This window comes from Oryzias latipes, chromosome 22, assembly GCF_053564925.1.
Source record: "Oryzias latipes strain Hd-rR chromosome 22, Olatipes_Hd-rR_3.1".
NCBI lineage: Eukaryota > Metazoa > Chordata > Actinopteri > Beloniformes > Adrianichthyidae > Oryzias > Oryzias latipes.
This window is the reverse complement of record NC_136258.1, coordinates 18159868-18180000: the sequence shown is the minus strand read 5'-3', so window position 1 is coordinate 18180000 and position 20133 is coordinate 18159868. Positions and strand designations below refer to the sequence as shown.

The following is a 20133-nucleotide window of genomic DNA, read 5'->3' as shown; positions in this document are numbered from 1 at the left end:
ATACAAGAATAACAAGAATCCGAAACAATCCAAGTCTGTAAAAATGAGGGCAGATGCAAAGAGAGTTGCAAACTGCTAAAACTTTGACAAAAGGTCAACATTTCTACAATATTTACATCATTTATTCTCTCTTTATTCTTCAATTAAAGACTGTCAAAAAACAAAAATGACTTCCACAAAGGGAGTATTATAAACGGTTTATGCTTTCACAGTAAGTAAGATTGGAGGATCAAACACTCAGCTACAGTCAGTTGAGTTCACAAAAAGGAATTCACAGTCTGTACATATCTATTTTGAAAATAACAGAACAGAGAACCTAAAGGACCCCAACACAAAGAGGAAACATTTTAAAAGCAGAGACTGTCGGCTTGGTGAAAACACAGGAATAAACACTCAGTAATAAGATTGCAAAATAGATTTAAAGTGATTATGAAGCCTAACAGGAAGCTTGGCTCAGTAATTTGTAATAAAAGAAATACCTAAAAATAGATTTTGCCTGTTGCATTTAGAAAAAATCTATTAATACCTCATGGTCACGATGCTTTAAACAAAATAAAAGTCTGATTTAATAAAGGAGTGAGTGGACACATTCTGACTAAAAGATCAATAAAAAACAATCACACTACTTCTGGAAAAATGACACCGTTACTGTAATGTATTATTTTTATCAGCACCACAGAAACCAGAAACAGGGAAGTTAACCTGCAACTCGTGACGCATGAGACATTTTCCCACCACTAACACATAATAAGTATTATTTATAAGGATGAATATGGTAACAGGTACATTTCATTACTAACTGGAGTTTTTATTTTTATTTTTTGTATTTTTCACTTACAACGTACTGTTATATCGGGATTTTGACAAACTATAAAGTAGTGGAAGTTGATGATGGACCTCTCTGCCTGGCACATCAGCGACCCCTGTGGCCGTTGGTTGTAACAACACTAGCTTTGGTCTGATTCCAGCTCATTTCACTCAGTTTTGCCCCCAAAGTAAAATCACATGATGCGCATTTTTGTCATATGACACAGATGAAGGAGAGGGAGAGACTGATTCCCCTGCGAACGAACTCCTGGGTGATAACAAAGGAAGATACTCAGCCACTTGTCAGGCATGAGATGCTGCAGTAGACAAAGATTTTTCGGTGGTGTTTCTCGCTAATCTGGAGGATGAAGAAGTGTCTGGGAGCTCTGTGCGCCATAGCCGCTGCCTGTTTCATCGGTAAGTTGTATGTTTTTTTAGGATAACAATATTTGGAGTCCTTAAAAATATCGAAAAGTCAAGAAATTAACTTTTTAGGGTACTTGAGGTCATTCATGTGTTTAAATTATCTAATATGATGCAGAATCGACAGTTAGACTTGATTTAAGTTGTGATTTGGTACCAGTTGTGCTTTTACAAGTTAAACTCAAGACAAATTTGATCCTAAAAACGATAGTAATACTTGCTTTATTCATTTACTTGATGTGTAGTCCCGTCTAGTGTGATAATTTGTTATATTTCATAGATTCTGCATTCCTCTCAGCCACTTCTACTTTTCTGTAATCTATAAACTAAAGTTACGGACAGACAAGCTGAGACACCACATGATACCTCTTTCTGAATAATTGAATTTCAGGAGGGTGGTGGCTCCTATTCAGGAAAGAACTTTAGTACATGGATTATGTGATTACTGCCACAATACCAGCTTTGTTTCGGTTGATTTTGTTTATTTGCATGCACTCATTTTTGAAGAATATTGAAAATGCATATTATGTTTAGATATACAGTATGCACAGCAATAATGCAAAGTATTTCTGATAAAGTGTCACTTACGTAGTACTGTAGCCATACTTAACACATTGAAGGTTGTATTCATCAGCAAAATTCAATAGGCGAGCACAAGACATTCTTACTGTAGATGATGTGTTTGCAAAAGAATGCCGTTTCATTGATTCCTAAAACACTTAAAACACCTATCCTTTGCATTTTTTGCATTTTCTACTTCCACTGTTGTAAATTATCATCAGAGATAAGACAACATGCTCCAAAGTGCAGGATTGCTGAATCTTTTGCAACAGGTCACACGCCGGTCTAAGGCAATTTCCTCGCCTACAAACATCTCAGCCGATTTTTTTGAGTCCATTTATGCACTTTATGCCCCTTTAAAATAGTGACTGTGTATAAGTAATGTACTGTTTCTCTCCCAGACATGGTGGTGGGCCAGACCACTCTCATTCCCGCTGTGATGAACACCACTCTTGTTCAGAATGCGACTGGTCTGACTCCAACACCCGTGATCTTCAGCAGCACTACCCCAGGCTGCTTTGCTTTTAATGTATCTGCTTGTGAGCCATGTGCACCAGGATCTCAGTACGACAACAGTGAGTTGAGGACCTGTACACTTTAAAATCCTCACAACACTTTAAACAAATAAAAGTAAATAGGAATAGCACCTCCAGAAGAGAGCTTGTTTTTTTGTTCTTTTTAACGTTTTCCAGATACGTTGCTGTGCTCATGCTGTCCTGATCCTGGGCTGTGTGTATTTCCTGGAGCATGTCTGCCATGCAAGAAGGGATTTTATCAGTCTTTGTCAGGACAGGAGCAGTGTTTGCCCTGCTCACCAGGATTCTACTCTAAGTTACTATTTCACCAGTTCATTGCATTTTTATTTTATTTTCTGGTCTCACTTCCTTATTAATTGCAATGTTTAAACTACGACTTTTCAGTTTGACTGGAAGTCCATTATGTCACCCCTGTCCTTCTGGATCCTTCAACAACAATACTAGATCAGAAACTTGCACCAGCTGCTCACCAGGTACGTCTGTGCTTATACATCTGATGCAAATATGTGAACTTCTCATAATCTTAACATGCTTGGTATATTCATCACATTAGTCCTAAAAAAATATTATATTCAATTATCTTAAAACTGTATCAAACACATTATAAAGGGACATCTTCTAATTTCAGGTTTCTTTTCATCAAAGCAGAGTTCCACTTCCTGCACACCGTGTTCGATGGGGACTTTCTGCAAGTATGTCCCCGTAGATCTCACTTCATTTCTTGTTGTCCCGTTACCAGAATTTGAACTCTGAATGCATCTGTGATTGTGTGTGTGCATGCATGTGTGTGTAAAAACTGGGGGGAAAAAATCACTTATCTAACCACCAAATTGAGCATCACATGCTTTAATGTCATGGTTCTGTTTGTCATCAAAGATGCAGACAAACACACCACTGTGGATTTCAGAAATCAGCAGGAAGCACAAATATTTAAGGAGTGTCGTTGTCTACTCATGTGTTTGCTGGAGATGTGTTCATTTAAGGCAAACCCTCATCTTCTCTAATTTGATTCCCACTTGTTAAAAGACTGTCTATTGGTGTATAGTTTATTTAGTTGATGTTCATTTTGATCCAAATCTCTAATAAAAGTCAACAAACTTTATTTTGGCATAAAACATGGCCAGATGTTTTATACCAACCTAAATAAAGGCATACATGCAAAGCAAATAAGATAAAATAATGGTACCAGTTGTGCTTTTATATGTTCTCCAGCACCCCTTTATACAAAATTCTTACTGGGTTCTGGAGGGAATTTTTCTCTCCAAAATTCACACTTTTTGAAACAACCTGCAGGCAGTCTTTTTTAATTATCATATTTTGTCTTCTCTTTATTTTGAAAAAGTCTTTTTTTTTCCAAAAAGCAATTTGCAGCTCTTCTTTTGGTTGTTAAAATGGCAATTTAAATGATTTAAAATACATTTTCTGTCATCTTTGAAGGTTTTTTGCTCTTGAGTTTTGAGGTTTTTCCCATCCATCTCTCTAATTTACAAAAAGTCCACACATCTCCTTGACTGGAAAGGAGCAGTGAGAAGAACAAAATTATTTTATTATTTATGCTCCTATATCACCTCCCCCCAAAAAAGAAAAAACAAACATTGTGGAGAAGTCTGGGGTTTTGAAAACTTAATTTAATTCTCATTTAATTTGACCCATTACTTCTCATATTACAATTTAATCTTTCTCCAAATATATGTGATTGTGATCCAAAGTCTAAAGTAATCTGAAATCAATCTTGTGATATAACTGCCTTAAGATATGTATGTTTTATTGACCCCAATTGTTTTATTTCAGCAAGGTTGACTATGATTTGAGCTAAATTAGATCCTAAATGTTTTGGTTTTTGACATAGTGGACATTTTAGTCAATGCTTCTGCTACTTATGATTAAATGAAAAGAATAAATACATAATCTTGCTGATATTTGACGTGTTGTTTTACAAGAAGATGGAGATAAGAAATATAAAACACAAAGGGAAAAAATGACAGAAGGTTTTACTATTATAAATGTCTGTTTTTTTGTTAAACAATTTTCAATATGTTACCATGAAAATCTACAGCCTTCTGCTCTACTTTGTAGATTCTTACATGTAATTGAATGAAACTATATTCAATTTAGTAATTTAATTTTAGTATTTAAATGTCTAAACTTAGTGTTATCAGATTGTACATAACAGGCCTAAAACATTAAATTAGGTTTTTGTTATTTAAAAGAAAGCCTAGAAAACAATCCGGAAAACAGTTTTCAACCCAATTCCAGTGATCAAAAGCTATTTTTAGACTTACATGCTAACATTATGGGTCATATGAAGTGGTGCTGATTTCCTTGAAAATCAAGTTGCATTCAATTTAACAATTGCCAGCCATAGATGTATTTTTAATATAAACAAGCACCTCTGCCTCTGACAGCTCGTCCAGCTGCAGCCTGTGTCAGACGTGTCCCGGAGGAACAGAAGCTCTGCAAACGGCTGCTAAAGACTGCACACCTTGCCGTCCAGGTATTCCACATTTATGCCCGTGAAGAGCTTTTGTTGACTCTATGATTGAGACTGCAATGTTTTTTTTGTGTCTAATCTGGATTAGGGATGCACAAGCCTCCCCATCAGAGTATGTGCCAAATCTGTAACAGTGGCTTCTACCAGATCCGCTGGGGCCAGGAAAACTGTGACGTCTGCCCAGAGAATCACTACTGTCCTGTGAGTTATAAAAACACTGGAGAAGAATCAGCATGCCTGCACTAAAAATAAATGTCAAGATGCTTTATGACGAGGCATGTTGGGTTTTTTCAGAGCCCTGACGTGAACCCCATCCAGTGTCCAAGTGATGCTTTTTGTCCAGAGGGGAGCTTGGCTCCGGGATATTGCATGGAGACTTTCTTCCGCAAAGCAGGGGATACATGTGAACTGGCTCCTGTAACCATCGCACTGTTAGTTATTGGAGGAGGGGGTGAGTAAAACCATAGAAAGAAAAACAATAAAGAAGAATAAGAGAGAATGTATTTGATGACCCTAAAGCTACAGATACACCAGGGTATTATTCTTCTTTTTCTTTTTCCACTGTTTACTAGCGCATGTCCACCACCTATAGTTGGAAAAGGTTTTGTGGGAAAGGTCAAAGCGGTGCAAATCTGGTGGTTCTTGCTCCTCTCTTTTTTCCACAGCTCTATTCTGATTTATGAAAGACTTGTTATGTAATTCCAGCTGGGCACAAACCACAATTATTAATTTCTCTTCGTCTATCACAGTCACAAATGGTTGGCACGTCCAGGAATTAAAAGAGACGCCATCCAGACATTACTACCAAAACTGAGTCTCTGATTGGTCAAAGTTTGACATGGTTTAAAATTCAGGGCACATTCAATGGCCAAGCGTTTTGTACGTAGAGCCCAAAAATGATCATACATAGACTTTTCATTGAAATCGGGCGCTTGAACGCGCATTGCCATGGGCAGTATGAATGTAGCTTCAAACAAATGGAACACACACACACCTTTATTTAATGAATTGAAGATACTAGATATCTATGAAATTAATTTGCTCCTGACCTGTACATTTGTATATAGTCCATTCTACAATATCAGATGACCTTCACACATAAATAATCTCTTAACATACAGTCACCAAATTCACCACCATTCAGCAAGACAGGCCCCCAAATTACACTTACCTCTGTACAAAAGAACACGTGAGCAATTCTCCATAGGATTGCATGGAATACTCACACTGACCTACTTTTTACTGCAAAATGCTTGTTAATTTACAAAACCAAATTAAAAAATAGACTGTTAGCCAAATGTTCTATGTAATTTTTTTTGCCACGTCAATTTTTTCCTTTGTCTTTTTTCTTTAATTCATTGCCTTTTGTTTATCCAGCGGTGGTCTTAACATACATTAAGCCTTTATGGCTTCCTCCACCTCTCTGCACGCTTTACTGTTCTTTTCAATGTAAATCCTCTAGTTTACCTTCTCTTTTATTATCTTGTCTTATGTCATGATGCTATTCATGTGCAAAATAAATAAATAAAACTTTACTTGTAGAAAAATTGACTGATTAAATACATGAATAGTTTAGTCTTTTGAGTAGATACTGTTTGCCTCTTTTGTCACTTTAGAAATTATTTTTTGCTGCTCTTCTAATGTCTTCTTACAAAATCAAATTCTCATGAAAAGGAAAAAACAGAAAAAAACATTGTCTGCTGTTTCTAATGTAAAATGTATGGTATCTGCTGTCCAAGCTGTAACTGTTATTTTTGTTTTAACCCTAGAGGACTATCGCCGGGTGATTTTCACCCTAGTAAAACTATTTACATTAATTTCAGTATGTCACTTTTCAAGGAGTGTGTGCCTACTCCAGGGAAGTCTCACATGTCCCAGGAATGGGTGGACCAAAAACCAAGTTTCTAGTATCGTTTTAATATTTTTTAGGAATTTTTTGTTCTCAAATTCCTAATTTTTCAGTAATTTTTGAGCATGTTTTTTAGCAACTTCCTATGTTTTTCTTTTTCATTTTGTTACACATAACAAAACAGCGGCTTTGAAAAAAAAAAGCCGCTTAACCACTCTTATTTATCATTAGTTGTCATGTTTGGATCTATTTTTTATAACAAGTACTTTTTGTTGGGTATTTTAAAGTGATGGTGTAACTTTTTATAGCGAAAGTGTTCTTGGGTCAAACCATACAAGGATACCTATCATTATGACGTAAACTGCTCAGTCAGCTGCTACAGCTAATAACATAATGAAAGAAATAAGAATCATGCTCATCCATCAATGCACTCTTTGTAGATGCTAAATTCCTGTCACATTCTCTGCTGTTATTTTTTTCTGTCTCACTCTGCAGTGGCCCTGCTCTTCGTCATTTTAATGGTATTACGTCGAAGGAAAGACACTGATGGAGAACTCACCATAGCCCGAGCCCCGCTGTTACGTAAAGAGAGACCTCAGGGTCGCTACTATGGGCTGCCCTGTGACACCGAGCCTGTATATGCCGGCTGGTAAACAACCGAGAACGGACAGATAAAAGATGGATGCTAAATTCTGATCCGGTGCCACTGGATCCCTTTCATGCTCCATTTATGTTTTAATGAGATAATTTTGAAACTATTTGGAGGAAGGTTGATTCTTTTGTGAAGTCTCACGGTCTGACATTGTTGTAAATGTTCAACATGCATATAAATACCCTTTTTCTGAGGTCGGCGATTGGAAGATGAATGAACCAGCTAATTATCTTTTTCACTTAAAAAAGCACTTTTTATTAAGTAAATAAATATTATTATTTATGACTGAAGAAGCATATATTGCTCAGTGACAGAAGATGCATAAGCAGGACCCTTCATTTCTAATGCATTTCATGTTTGTAGTTTTATGAATAACTTTGCTTTTTTTTTTTCTTTGTTTTTTAGGGTAATGTTTATATGTTTTAATGTAAAATAAACACTGTTGTGTTTTTTTCTTCATCTTTTGTAATATTTTTATTCCTCACATTTTTTTCAAACTTTGAGAAAGTATCTTATTTGAAGGGAATGCTTTCTAATCTTTTTTTTTGTTCAGTTCAGAGAATTATTTAGATAGATAGATAGATGACTTTATTAATCCCACAATGGGGAAATTTCATTTCTGTGGCAGTAAACACGACATTCAGAAATAATCTATATAATATAACATCAATAAAGGACATCACAAATGACATTTATATTAGATAATTAAAAATATTACTAAAATTATTATGAAAAATTATTATCAAAAATGAGATTCTTTTTAAATAAAGAAATAAATGTTAAATATTAAATAAATACAGCTGCAAAAGTGTAAAAAACATGCGGTCTGCAAAACATGTAAACTGTAAAAAAACATTACAAATTTTTTCAAAATACAGAAATAACTAATGAAGTTCACACCAAAAACAAAAACAAACAACTGTTCAGGAACAAAAAAAACAATTTAAAATTGAAAAACAACAACTACAACAAAAGTAAATGAATCAATGAATGAATCAACCAAGCACTGCTAGTTTTAAAAATATATTTATATTTTTTGAGTGTATATATTTCTAATAATCAGATGCAGGTTATAAGATTTTCAGCAAAAACATTTCTTCAAATGTCCTTTTTATAATGTGCCTTTGACCCAAAAGGGAAAGCTGATTTTGTTAAACCTGATAGCTATTTATTTTTCACATATTAACAAATTTAACACAGGGTCAACTTGATTTATAATTTTAAACTGACACTTCAAATACTCAAATATAAAATAAATCCGGTCTTCATTATAAAAAACTTGTAAATAATTAAGAATGAGTGCAAAAGATTTTTAGAGATTTCAAACCTTTTATTAATGGTTTGTCAGTTTTGATTTTGCCTTTTTTTCTTTTAATTCCAGCAGCATTGGCATCACAATAGAGACAGAGGACTCAGTTCACACATTTTTAATTAAAAAGTGCATTTCTTCATGAAAGAAAATTAATAAACTATTCACTACCTAATATATAAACAAAACTATAAACTTTATTTCATTGTGTGCAGGTTTGGTTGAGGATTTGCTCCGAAACCTGTTAATGTTATGGTTCATCTTTCGGTATATCCTTTCACGGGTCACAACAGGAAATCAGCTTTCAGTAATTCACACAGGGGGTTTGGCAGACGTTTTTGTGTTGGATGAAAACTAGAAAACTAAAAATAGTTTTACTAGATTAAACAGTTTAAAAATCCAGACACTGACTGTGAGAAACAATGTATTTCAAAAAAGATCAACGTGTGTCAGAGTGTGACAACAGAGAAGAAAGACTCTCTGTGATAAAAGTGGCATACCAGACTGTGATTTTCATACATTTCCTACACATAAAATCAGTTCTTGACCTAGTCATGGGAATGAAAATAGACTTTGGTTGGCTTTAGTATTTCTTGCACTAAACTTTAAAACAACAATAAAAAAAAGCGTAAGAAAATAATTATTTTTAAGCAATCAATCAATAAAATTAGATGTAGCCTAAACATAATTTTTTTTTTATATTTAGTGCAAAAGAACCCACAACAAAGCATCTTCTCCTTGTTCCAATTTGTTTTACAGGGATACAACACAGCATTCAAAGTAACATAAATATTATCTTATTATCGTAACAAACACTCTTTGCAATGTCATTGTTTAGATCTCTCAACACAAACGGAAGTGTCCAGCCATGGTAACTTTTTAAAGGTAAGTATGATATGATAAATAATAATAATATGGATCATTTTGAGGTTATTTCATTTTTATTTTTTGTGAGACCAACAGACTACAGAAACTAAAGGTATTCAACAATATTTGTTAAAGAAATAGGACACGCCTTTTATTTGTTAGCCTGACTAGGGACACGCCTTTTATTTGTTAGCCTAACTCTTATAGGATGTAGCATTAAAGAATCTCTGTAAATTGTCGAAATGCGCAAAGATGTGTGGGACTTGGAGAATAGGGTGCATAACGATACTTTGCAGTTCTTACTCCTATCGATAGGTGGCAGTAAAGACGTCGGTTTGATTCATGCAACAATGTTGACCCTAAGAGCGCCCCGTAGTTACAGCAATAAAAAAAGAAACCATGGCGGCGGTGTGGTCTGCAAGAGTATCCGGTGAATAACATAAAATAACTTGAGTGTTAATATAGTTTTATGTAAATGTAGGTTAATTTCAATAGCATTACGTATATAGGTTATTGGTAAATGTAAGTCCTAATGTTAACAGCTTCGTTTTAGTCGTGCTTTTCTCATGTCTTCTTCGTGTCCTTGTGTGTCTGTCAGCGCTGCTGAGGCCGCTCTCCGCCTCCCTGTGCGCGCGGACTCCTCAGCTCTGTAAGCTGTCCGGCTCCATCAAAGCCCCAGCTCCTATTAATGTCCTTTCAGCCGCTGCCCGCTTTTCTTTTTCGGTTTCAGCGTTTCAGACACACCAATTCAACATTTTCAAACGGTAATGAACTAAATTATTGATTTTGTCTTATATTGACCTTAAAGAGTTGACAGTTTTCTGACGTGTTACTAGTCAAAACATCTCAATCAATGATTCAATGTTAAAAGTGCGGAACCCTCTGTTTTGATCTCTGTCTGTTGGAAGTTTGTTTAATCCCTGCTTTTGCTAAAATATTGAATTTTAGTATATAGATTCCTTTGTTCAGTTTTCCTTTCAATATTTTCCTACCAAAAACAACTTAGTACTAGTTTTTAGTATCGTATTAAAAAGACCCATCATCATGAAAATCGTGTGGTTTTCTTGTTTTTATTAACAGGATTTGGAGCATTTGTATTCTCTATTAAAGAAAATTGAGATCAAACTAGCATTTCTGAGTATTTTATTCAAATCAAATTATTGTGAGTCAGGAGCATATATTTTTCAAAATGTGTTGAGAAATCCATATTTATGAAAATATTGATCTGTATTCCTATATTGATCATGTTTCTTTTTTGTGCAGTGTGACAGCTCTTGTTCCAAGTCTGACTCTGCAGCCAAGCAGGCATCTCACTTATTACAGCGTGAAAAAGGGCAAAAGAAAGAGTGTCAAATCAGTGACTCAGCGGTTCATGCGGCTGCACTGCGGTCTTTGGATCAGGCGCAAGGTGTGAAGGGTTTTAGTAGCATATGTCCAAATGTCAGGGTTTTTTTCTGTTTACCAATCTGACTTCTTTGTTTCGTTCAACAGGCTGGCTATAAGAAAAAACTGTGGAAGAAGTTGCCCGCCAGACGAAAACGGCTGAGGGAAATTGTATTTTGTAATAAAACGCAGTCCAAATTGTTAGATAAAATGACAACATCTTTTTGGAAAAGAAGAAACTGGTACGTTAATGATCCATACAAGAAGTACCACGATCGAGTCAACCTCAAACTCTGAATTGCAGACTCATGTTTTGTCTGAACATTGTTGCTAAATAAAGACTGTATTAAACCAAATTAGATCTAAGTGCTTGATTTAAACACAAGTGGACACAAAAATGGTTGAAACACAGAGTTCTCTGATTTATTTAATGGCAGTAACCAACTTTTCTTTAACAACAGAAATAAAATATAAGAATAGCAAAATAATAAAGACAAACAATGATTGTACAGTATCACTGCTTTTCATTTTGACCTGAAATGGAAACAAAAATGAAAATTCTGGCCAGCCAGAAAAAAGGGTTAAATATATCAACTCTGATTTCGAGTAAAATCTTTTGTATGTATTGTGGCCAAGTAGGTTATGGAGTTTAATTTTTTTACATTAAAATTAACAAGTAAAAATAAAAATAAAAAGGCTTTTTAATGAGGCAAACAAGATTTCCACAAAATCAATTAAGTTGTTACACAAATGATTCATGCAATGACGAGTTTTGCAGTGAATGCTCAAGTACACAAACTTGCTAGTCTTTTTTTCTTCTTACATGGATGTTAAAATTAACACCAACAATTCTACCACTAATGCAGAAACACAAGTTTACCCTGGGTCACATATTCTCACAAGGTATGCATTTAAAGAACACTTCCTGTGCATAATAAATGTATATTAGAGTGAAGGATGTGTAAACAGAACAGTTTTCTACCTGAGAGGCTTGAATTATCTTAAAAGACCCAACTGTAGTGATGGTAATGTACTGAGAAAGTGAAGGACACAGTGATGGTTTTTGTCTCTTTAAACAAAGTGCATGATAAAAAAAACATCAGCACCCACAGATTTCCATCTTAGCTCCTGAAAGAAGAAAAAGAAGCAAATGCGAGCATTTTGTCACCAGGAGAGGTGGAGATTTCTAACAGCAAAAAAATATGTTTAGAGTTCAGATTTAATTTTTGCAAAGCCCATACATTTATAAATTCCTAATTGGCCTTTATGTGTCTAATCGTTTTGAAATTAAATAAAAACGTTGAGAAATTAAATAAGAGAACTAAGTTGTGGGGTAGAAAAAGTGCAAAATAATATATTTTTTATGAAAGCGTTCTGTTAAAATCTGAAGATCAGAATTGGAGAAAGAGCTACTTTTTTCTTTGGGGCCAAAGGAAGAAGCAAATAAGTGTGTCTTACTGCTGCCAGACCTTTTGGTACTAAATTTACAGATGGTTTTATCTTCTAATAAACATTAAAACAACAGGTTTTTAAATACAGCTTGGTTTCTATTGATTCTTGGCTCGAGTCCTGATGTTTTTGAATGTCTCAGCAGGTCCAACTGTGGTCTTCATCCTCAGCACATTCTGTTTAACCGAGAGCAGATTAACGACTGGATAGACCCACATGCAACTGCCTTCCCAGCAATGACATATAAAAACAATGAAATCATGATGTACACACAAACTGTACAGAAATACATATTCAATAACCTTCTATCAAAAAGCATGTGTCAGTATGAAGACCATTCGCTCATTTTTTCCAATATCAAATCTGATTTTCAAACAATGAGCCACTAGCTATATACTGTAAAGAGAGGGTTCTTAAGAGGACACTTTGGTAATACCGTACTCCATAGCATGGCTGCTTTAGTGATGTAGCTTTTGGCCATTCAATATTTTTACTTCTTGCAGCAAAGGCAGCTGGAGGAGTTTTGAAGACAGTTTCACATAGCTTCATTGTTTGAAGAAAAAGCACTCCTGGATCTTGTGAGAGGCCTTAAGACTCTATGAGGAGGCTGGAAGACAAGACAGAAACAAAGACAGCAGCTGTGAAGGCTTGCAGGCATTTTAGAAGATGCAAGATGCTTTATTTAGTGTTTTCTTGCAAAAGCAAGCTCTTGATTAATGTGGTTAGTCCAAATAAACATAATGCAAGGTCATTTTTTTTCACTGATATACTGTTTTATGCTTTTATTTTAAACTGTTTCACTGTCAAAAATAAATTAAGCATCACTTATTGAAAAAAAATTTTTTAAATCAGAAAATATGTGTTATATTGCGTCACCCATGTCTTAATTTAAACAGAAAAGACAAAAAAAAAGATGGGGAAGGATCAATCCTTTGATTACTTTTCCACAAACGTGATTTAAATGACGAGTTACAACACCATTAACCAAAACAATACACACTCTATATCTATATACTCACTTTATATTGCATAGCAGTTAATGCATATATACAGTCGGGCAAATGATTCATACCAATTGAAATAAAATGCTAATTAGTTTAATTATAAAATGTTTCCTTTTCAACTTAATTGTAAACCTAAAATAACATCTATCATCAGGTTTTGTTTTGGTTTTGTATTGACTCCTTGACTTTGATGTCATGGTATCAATCTATTATTGGAAGAAAAATCACAAAGATATTTTGCCTGTATCAACAATATCGACTTCTAAAAAAGCACATGCAGACAAATGATTATGGTTCCGAGAAGTTTTCACTCCAATTTTTAAAACGTATTATTTGAACGGCCTCAAACATCTCCTGACATTAGTCTGGTGCAGAAGCCCTCTGCGTGGCTACAGCGCTGTGAAGATGAATTGAGCCACACAGCTGCAAACATGAGTGAATCAGTCAGGAATCACCACTCTTGAGGGACGGTTAGAATCAGGCAGCAGCGGAGCAGCTTCATTGGCATGGTGGTACCTCAGGAGCTTTCCTCTTACTCAGCCTGAGCTGGGGCGAACTCGATGGTGAAGGTGGCTCTTTGTCCACCTCCTCAGCCTGCTCTGGAGCTGCAGGAGTGGGAGGTGGGCTGGGTGTAGAGGTTGGGGCGGATGGGGGTGTCACAGAGGGTGTAACAAGTGTGGACACGGCTGATGTCGTGTTGGACTGAAAATCTACGGAGTCCAACGGTTCCAAACCCAACACCTCATACTCGGTCATGTCAAAATCTGTACCGTGGAAAAGGTTTGGTGAGGAATGAAGACGACACAAAACCATTTCTTTTCTTCCCTCCAATACTGTTGCTTATTTTAAGCAAAAAATAAAACAAAAAAACAAATGTAAATGGTCAGCCAATTGAAATTTCCTTGCAGTTATATCAGATTTACCCATTTCCCCCCACATTTGATCATATTTAAGTCAGAATTGATTAAAGTGGAATGGGTTTGTTAAAAGCATGGTGTCCTAACTACTAAATATAAAAGGAAATGATAGATTATCACAAATGCATATGTAAGTCTAAAACATAAATGCGCGTTAAACATAAACATTATTGTAAAATGTTACTGGGTATTCTAAATATTAAAAAAAAATTAAAAAACTAAATGTAAGCCATCTTACAGAAATTTTTCTGATGACTATGTCTAACTGATTTCTGGCGATGTTGGACACTCTCTATACTTATTTGTATAAACATTTAAAGAAAATCTCATGTCAATCCTTGTGAAAAGCGACCTCCATCAGTTGACATAACAGAAAAGAGCGTTATTAGATGTACGTCTAATCACCAAAACATGATCTGAACTTGTTCTTGTTTTCTCTGCATTTTATACGTTTTTAGCTAGTCTTTGAATTATTTATGGTTATGTCTTGAATCATTGACCTGTTTTATGGTCCGTTTCAGCTTCAGCTTCAGTTTACTGACTTATGGTCTCATGTGTTTCCTTAACACCCTCTGACACGCAGCAGCATTCTTTGTAGATTCTATGACGGTGATCTGACCAGGTCCTTCTGCAGGAAAACAACCTCAAACCATGACACTTCCACCTCCATGCGTCATAGTTATTCTTGTTCTGGAATACTGCCTTTGGTGTTTACCAAACATTTCTTTGTGTGCAGTTCGGTTCTGATTGTAGATGCATGTGCTTTTCTACCAACATTAGTCAGAGCCTGCTGTAGGTCTGGTGATGACATTTGAGGTCTTTTGGAGACTTCCTGCAGTATCTTGCAGTTTACCTTTAGTGTGAACTTGCTGGGATGACCAAACCTGTTGGCACTTGTGTTGAAAGCCCATATAGACCATTGCCCATGCAGGAGCATGCATGAGATCTTGTTGAATCCTTTACCAGGCTAATAGGCAGTGTAAGCCTTTTTCTGAGAGCCTCAAACTTCTATTTTACTCTTACTATAGGGCTTACTTTCACTTGAAAAATCAGAGGCACAACAGAAGAAGAAATATCTGCAAGTTGGAAAGGGCAAATCTAATTCAAAATACTAATTTTGATCTACCACTACTTGCTGGGATTCCCTCAATATTTTATGTGGATCAAATGTAAGGGTAATGCCTTACTGTTAGATTACATTTACCAAAAAACTTGAAAAATGTGTTTTTACTTCAATTGTTTAGATATATTACTTTAATCTTTCAGTTGATTTACCATATCATTGAAAACCCACATTTATAGAAATGTTGCAAACATTCAACATGTTTGAATTATTGACAAAGGTGAGAAAATTTGGCTTAATCTAACAAAACTGAGAGCTAATTTTAAGCAATCAAATTTTGACATTCTGCAGATTGTAGTTTGTATTTTAATGCAAAGACATTCTACAAAATGAAGGTTGGAGATGGAGAGACAACAGGAAAGCCATTTACTGCTGCTTAAAAAAGCATAACAAGGCATTCCTTGCTGAATCTCTTCTGCTCTTTTGATTGCATGCAGAGCTAACAAAAGCTTTTTTTTTCTTTTTAAATAATAATAATTATAAAATACAGAAACCTTCATTTGGCCCAATAAATCTGTTATAACATTCATAATATTTTAAGATGTTTAGTAAGCATTGATCCACTTCAGTAGTTTAATTAAAGACCCCAATTAGCAGCAACGCCATCTGTCCCGATTTTCATAGCTACATCTAATTTTTCATTTGTCTTCATTATTGATTTATATTAACATTGTGGCTTATTTTAAATGTCACCAAACACCACCATGCTGCTCTACATGCCAACAAGACGGAGCTGAAAATAGTCCAGCAAGACAGTTGTCTGTGCTTCACAGCTCTTAAGGAATATAACAACAGCATAAAAGGGGTGCGTCAGTTGGACTTGTGAGATTTTTGGCAATGCTAAACAGGCACAAACACAAAGAAATATTTTACTAATGTGGTGGAAGGAATATTTTAAAGTTGTACAAACACTGAAGAAAAGTACCCTTAAAGGTTTTAGTTTACCAAAAATGGTTTGTGTGCTTTAATACTTTAAATTTAATCAGATGAGTCTCAATTTTTAGTTCTAGTTTTTACAGTCATGTGGAAAACATGTCACCCCCAAAAAAGCAAAAAGAAAAAAAAAAGGACTGGGTTCTCATGATGCACCGAACCTCAGAAACCTCCAAAAACTACATGTGAGAATGTTCACTGGATGGTTACTCTGGCAGCCCTGAGGACTGATCCGTTCCAAACAGGAAAGCAGGATTGAGGTTAGGGATCCACGCAGGAAAGCTGAGGTAATAAACAACTAAGGAGGACTCAAACAAGCTCAAACAGGAAGCCAGATATCAAAATGACAAATCTGTCTTAAACTAAACAGGCCATGCTTATGGCAGCTTAAATAAAGCTGACTTGCTAAAACTAAATGCACTGCATTTGGATAAAAAAAAAAAAAAACAATAACTGATGGATTACTAATTTTGTATGTGCTATTTTTTTCTGTAAATAACTGATTTGAGAGATGTCTTACCCTTATAGCTCTCTGACTTGCTGCGCATGATGGGTCTGGTCCGGTGCTGAGTAGCTCCAGACTGCGCAGAACCAGGGCTGGAGGTCACAGGGTCAGACTGGTAGGAGGACAGATCCTGCATGCTGAAGCTCCTTAGTCTGTCTGACAGAACCCCCTGGCCCTAAATCAGAAACATGGAGTTTTTCATTCTTGCCCTTTACGGCAACGTGACCCAACTTAAGCATGAGATCCAATTAGTGTCTGCAAGCAAATAAATATAAAAGTACTACAAAAGGAAAAGCTCAAAAGCTTTATTTATACTGTTTATTCTGTATTCCTCCCTTCCTGAATCGGGATTTATCAGCGATAACCTGTGCCTGAAGGTTAAACCGAATGTTCCATTACCTTTGTAGCAGCCATGACTGCTGCAGTGGCTGCAACATTCAGCCCTTTTCTCCCAAAATGCAACAGTGTGTCATAGCTTTTGTCCTTTGCATGACAGATGTAGTCATCAATGTCCTAAAAAAAAGGGCAGAGACAACCATTACATGAGCACATCCACTGTGGTTGTTTTTCATGACATTGACAGTGTGGACAGCTGCATTTCCTAACCAGCACAGAAATGGTGGAGCACCATGACATTTCCTCTCGCCTGATCAGCAAACACTTTTTTCACAGCGTAAGTGTGGAAAAAAGTAGCAACAGAGGAACTTTTGTGTCACAAACATCAGAAAAGTGACGCTCTAAAGAGACAGAAAAGATAAAAAGCTGCCTTAAAGACGGAACACCTTCATCCGTAAATCCTTGAAGCATACAAGAGCAAACAAAAGAAAAGGGCTTTCACCTTTTCTTTTGAGGAAAGCGTGGGATGTACAAATTTCCTGTACAGAACACTGGAGCCCTTCGTGTACGGCGACAGCAGCCACACCACAAAGGCTATCTTCAGTTCATAGTAGAAAGGAAGCCTGCCATGAACAAACAGCGACAAAACATGGATTTATGAGTCATATTATCTAACAAATCCACTATAAAACCATACACATTAAATCATTTATGCAACTGAGGCCACTTACCAACAAAGAAACATATCTGTAAACGCTTCCACCGTCATAAATAAGGCAAATATTATCCAGTACATCATCCATTTTACCTGTAATATTGTTCAATTTAGTTAAAAACACATTTATATTGAGATTTTCAACAAAAGAATGAAAACATACTCACATATTCTTTCACATCTTTTGACTTCACAGCTTTATAAGATGAATAGGCAGGATACAGTGTACCAAAAACCAGTCTAATGAAAAGAAATCTTCCATTAATAGACAGAAAACACATTTTAAAAAATCAGTTATTAATTAAAACATAACAACAGCTTTACTAGTGTTGTCTCATTCTTAGTCAAATATTTTTGCTTAATTTTTGCACTTTAAAAAAAACATTTCTTTATTTACATGCATCAAACTGGTTTGATGTTGTCCTGCTGATACAAACAAAGCCCTGGAAAGTGCACAGAACGCTTTGAACAACTAAACCAGCCTGGGCACTGGGTCACATTTCACCGAGACAGATTCTGCCAAGCGAGTAAAATTAGATGACATTTGCTGCACTTTCCTTAAAAATCTATAGGTATTTTTTGCAGCATGACACCTACGCTGCATATTGGGAGCCTGTAGATATGAAACATGTTGCAGTGCTACAAAAGCAACAGCTGTGACAGCGATCTGATCAAATTACCAGCTCACTTCAGGTTGCAACACTCTGGCTTGTCAGTTAAATGAGTTCCAAATTACAAGGACACTGAAAATATCATCTGTGCACGTAAGGCTAAGCAATCGTATTGCTAAAGCTTGAATCCAAAATGACCTACATAAACAAGCTGTAAAGGCCAGAGCTGAGCCAGTCCAATATGAGAGATCTTCTAAGCTAAATTTAATTGCCTTACTATTTTAAGAGTTGGGCCAGTTCTCCATCAGGAGGAAAAATCCAGTAAAGTATTAAGGCTGTGCATTTGTGTCTTCACTAAAATAAAAAATAAAAAACTCATATTGTAATCTGAGAAGACTGACCTCTCCCTTTAGCTGTTTTCCTCTTTACAATATGGGGCATGAAAAACTGCTCCAAAGACTGCTTCTGTCTTTTCATCAACATCTCCACATTGAAGCTCCAGACTAAACAAATGCCTTTCAGTGATTGACATCTTTTTATCACGATAAATAATTCAGGGAAATCGAGTCATGTCTGTGTTCCTAACATAACATGTATTCCTGCTTCTTCTGTTGAGTGTTTCCAGCCGGTTCACAGATACAAATCAGCCTGATCCAGACGCGCTTTTGTGTTCCTTCTGACAAAGCGATCGTGTCCAAAAAAACAAGCTGCTCAGCTCGAATCTAGAGCCCCGTCACCTGATCTCCTAACACATTTACGTCTGATGCTGATGAAATGGCATTAGGATCAAAAAATAAAACCCGAGGGGGGCTTGTTTCGCGCCCCCTCCTCAGTGACTCAGACCTGTAACAGCCACTGCGCGCATTTTTATTCCTACCGCACTGGAGGAGACGGGAGAAAATGAAATCGAGAGGACTTACACCACAAGTCTAGAGATGATCCAGGAGACCATTGCGATGGAAAGACGACAGGACGCGCTGTCTGCAAGGAGGAGTTTCCTCCAGATGACAGGCGCGTCCGCAGACGGCGTCTGTACGCCGCACCTTCGGTACGCACACAGGCGGCAACGTGACGCGCGACAAACACAGCGCCCTGCGAGTCTTATCCATAGATGGCAGTGTTGCATTGAACAAATGAATCCCAGAGGTTGGGGATGTGATGATCCTTTACAGCTGGGGGAAAAAACGGCATCTCAGAAATTCCACCCAAAATGCGTTTTCGATTTGTTTACCATTGGAAAAAGTCAAATTGCCATAAGGAGACAGAAATACAGCAAATACATTATTTTATATCACATAAAATCTGGTTCAACTCTCAACCAAAAAAAAAAAAAAGTTATATTCATTTTATTACATGTAAAAAGCAATGTTATTTTTCCAGTTGCCACAATATTAAGTCTAGTACTATGTATTTTCTTTTTATTTGAATTTATCAATACAAATTTGCAATAAAAACAGTTATTAATAGCCAATTATTAGGTACACCTTGCTACCTAATACCTTTTTACCTTCAGAACTGCCTTAACCATTGGTGGCATAGATTCAACAAGGTTCTGGAAACATTCCTTGGACAGTTTGGTCCATATTAACATGATAGCGTCACACAGTTGCTGCAGATTTGTCGGCTGCAGATCCATGAAGCCAATGAGATCTGATGACTGTG

At 36.1% G+C, this 20133-nt stretch overlaps 3 protein-coding genes across 5 annotated transcripts; 2 read left to right on the top strand and 1 right to left on the bottom strand.

Annotated features, from left to right (window-relative positions):
- The first annotated feature begins 1035 nt into the window (after positions 1–1035).
- si:dkey-21a6.5 (uncharacterized) lies at positions 1036–7778 on the top strand. Its single transcript, XM_011490358.4, has 9 exons — positions 1036–1224; positions 2193–2366; positions 2484–2622; positions 2712–2800; positions 2956–3019; positions 4733–4821; positions 4907–5019; positions 5113–5269; positions 7163–7778. Exons 1-9 carry the CDS (start codon positions 1173–1175, stop codon positions 7318–7320), a joined length of 1035 nt encoding a protein of 344 aa, XP_011488660.1. The 5' UTR covers positions 1036–1172; the 3' UTR covers positions 7321–7778.
- Positions 7779–9797: 2019 nt separating this feature from the next.
- mrpl35 (mitochondrial ribosomal protein L35) lies at positions 9798–11234 on the top strand. Its single transcript, XM_011490357.3, has 4 exons — positions 9798–9925; positions 10094–10259; positions 10759–10903; positions 10987–11234. The coding sequence occupies exons 1-4, from the start codon at positions 9895–9897 to the stop codon at positions 11173–11175; spliced, it is 531 nt and encodes a 176-aa protein (XP_011488659.1). The 5' UTR covers positions 9798–9894; the 3' UTR covers positions 11176–11234.
- A 42-nt stretch (positions 11235–11276) lies between these two features.
- reep1 (receptor accessory protein 1) lies at positions 11277–19684 on the bottom strand. 3 transcript variants are annotated; one of them, XM_078940290.1, is made up of 9 exons: positions 19392–19533; positions 18028–18100; positions 17877–17953; positions 17648–17768; positions 17416–17546; positions 17209–17322; positions 16825–16984; positions 13848–14095; positions 11277–12934 (listed from the first exon to the last, which is right to left on the bottom strand). In XM_078940290.1, exons 5-9 carry the CDS (start codon positions 17443–17445, stop codon positions 12863–12865), a joined length of 624 nt encoding a protein of 207 aa, XP_078796416.1. In that variant the 5' UTR covers positions 17446–17546; positions 17648–17768; positions 17877–17953; positions 18028–18100; positions 19392–19533; the 3' UTR covers positions 11277–12862. The 3 variants fall into 3 exon arrangements, with proteins under 3 accessions (XP_078796416.1, XP_011488661.2, XP_004082339.2); XM_011490359.4 differs by lacking the exon at positions 17416–17546 and having other exon boundaries at positions 19392–19684; XM_004082291.5 differs by lacking the exons at positions 13848–14095; positions 17416–17546 and having other exon boundaries at positions 19392–19666.
- Between the last annotated feature and the right edge of the window lie 449 nt (positions 19685–20133).

Coding starts and splice junctions, on each gene's coding strand:
- reep1 (XM_011490359.4), bottom strand. CDS start 19,597: ATGCAACACTGCCATCTATGGATAAGACTCGCAGGGCGCTGTGTTTGT. Junction 17,954..18,027: donor CAAAAGATGTGAAAGAATAT/GTGAGTATGTTT, acceptor ACAATATTACAG/GTAAAATGGATGATGTACTG. Junction 14,096..16,824: donor CAAGTCAGAGAGCTATAAGG/GTAAGACATCTC, acceptor TCCACGGTACAG/ATTTTGACATGACCGAGTAT.
- si:dkey-21a6.5 (XM_011490358.4), top strand. CDS start 1,173: ATGAAGAAGTGTCTGGGAGCTCTGTGCGCCATAGCCGCTGCCTGTTTC. Junction 4,822..4,906: donor CTGCACACCTTGCCGTCCAG/GTATTCCACATT, acceptor AATCTGGATTAG/GGATGCACAAGCCTCCCCAT. Junction 5,270..7,162: donor GTTAGTTATTGGAGGAGGGG/GTGAGTAAAACC, acceptor CTCACTCTGCAG/TGGCCCTGCTCTTCGTCATT.
- mrpl35 (XM_011490357.3), top strand. CDS start 9,895: ATGGCGGCGGTGTGGTCTGCAAGAGTATCCG. Junction 9,926..10,093: donor GTGGTCTGCAAGAGTATCCG/GTGAATAACATA, acceptor TGTGTCTGTCAG/CGCTGCTGAGGCCGCTCTCC. Junction 10,904..10,986: donor GTCTTTGGATCAGGCGCAAG/GTGTGAAGGGTT, acceptor TTCGTTCAACAG/GCTGGCTATAAGAAAAAACT.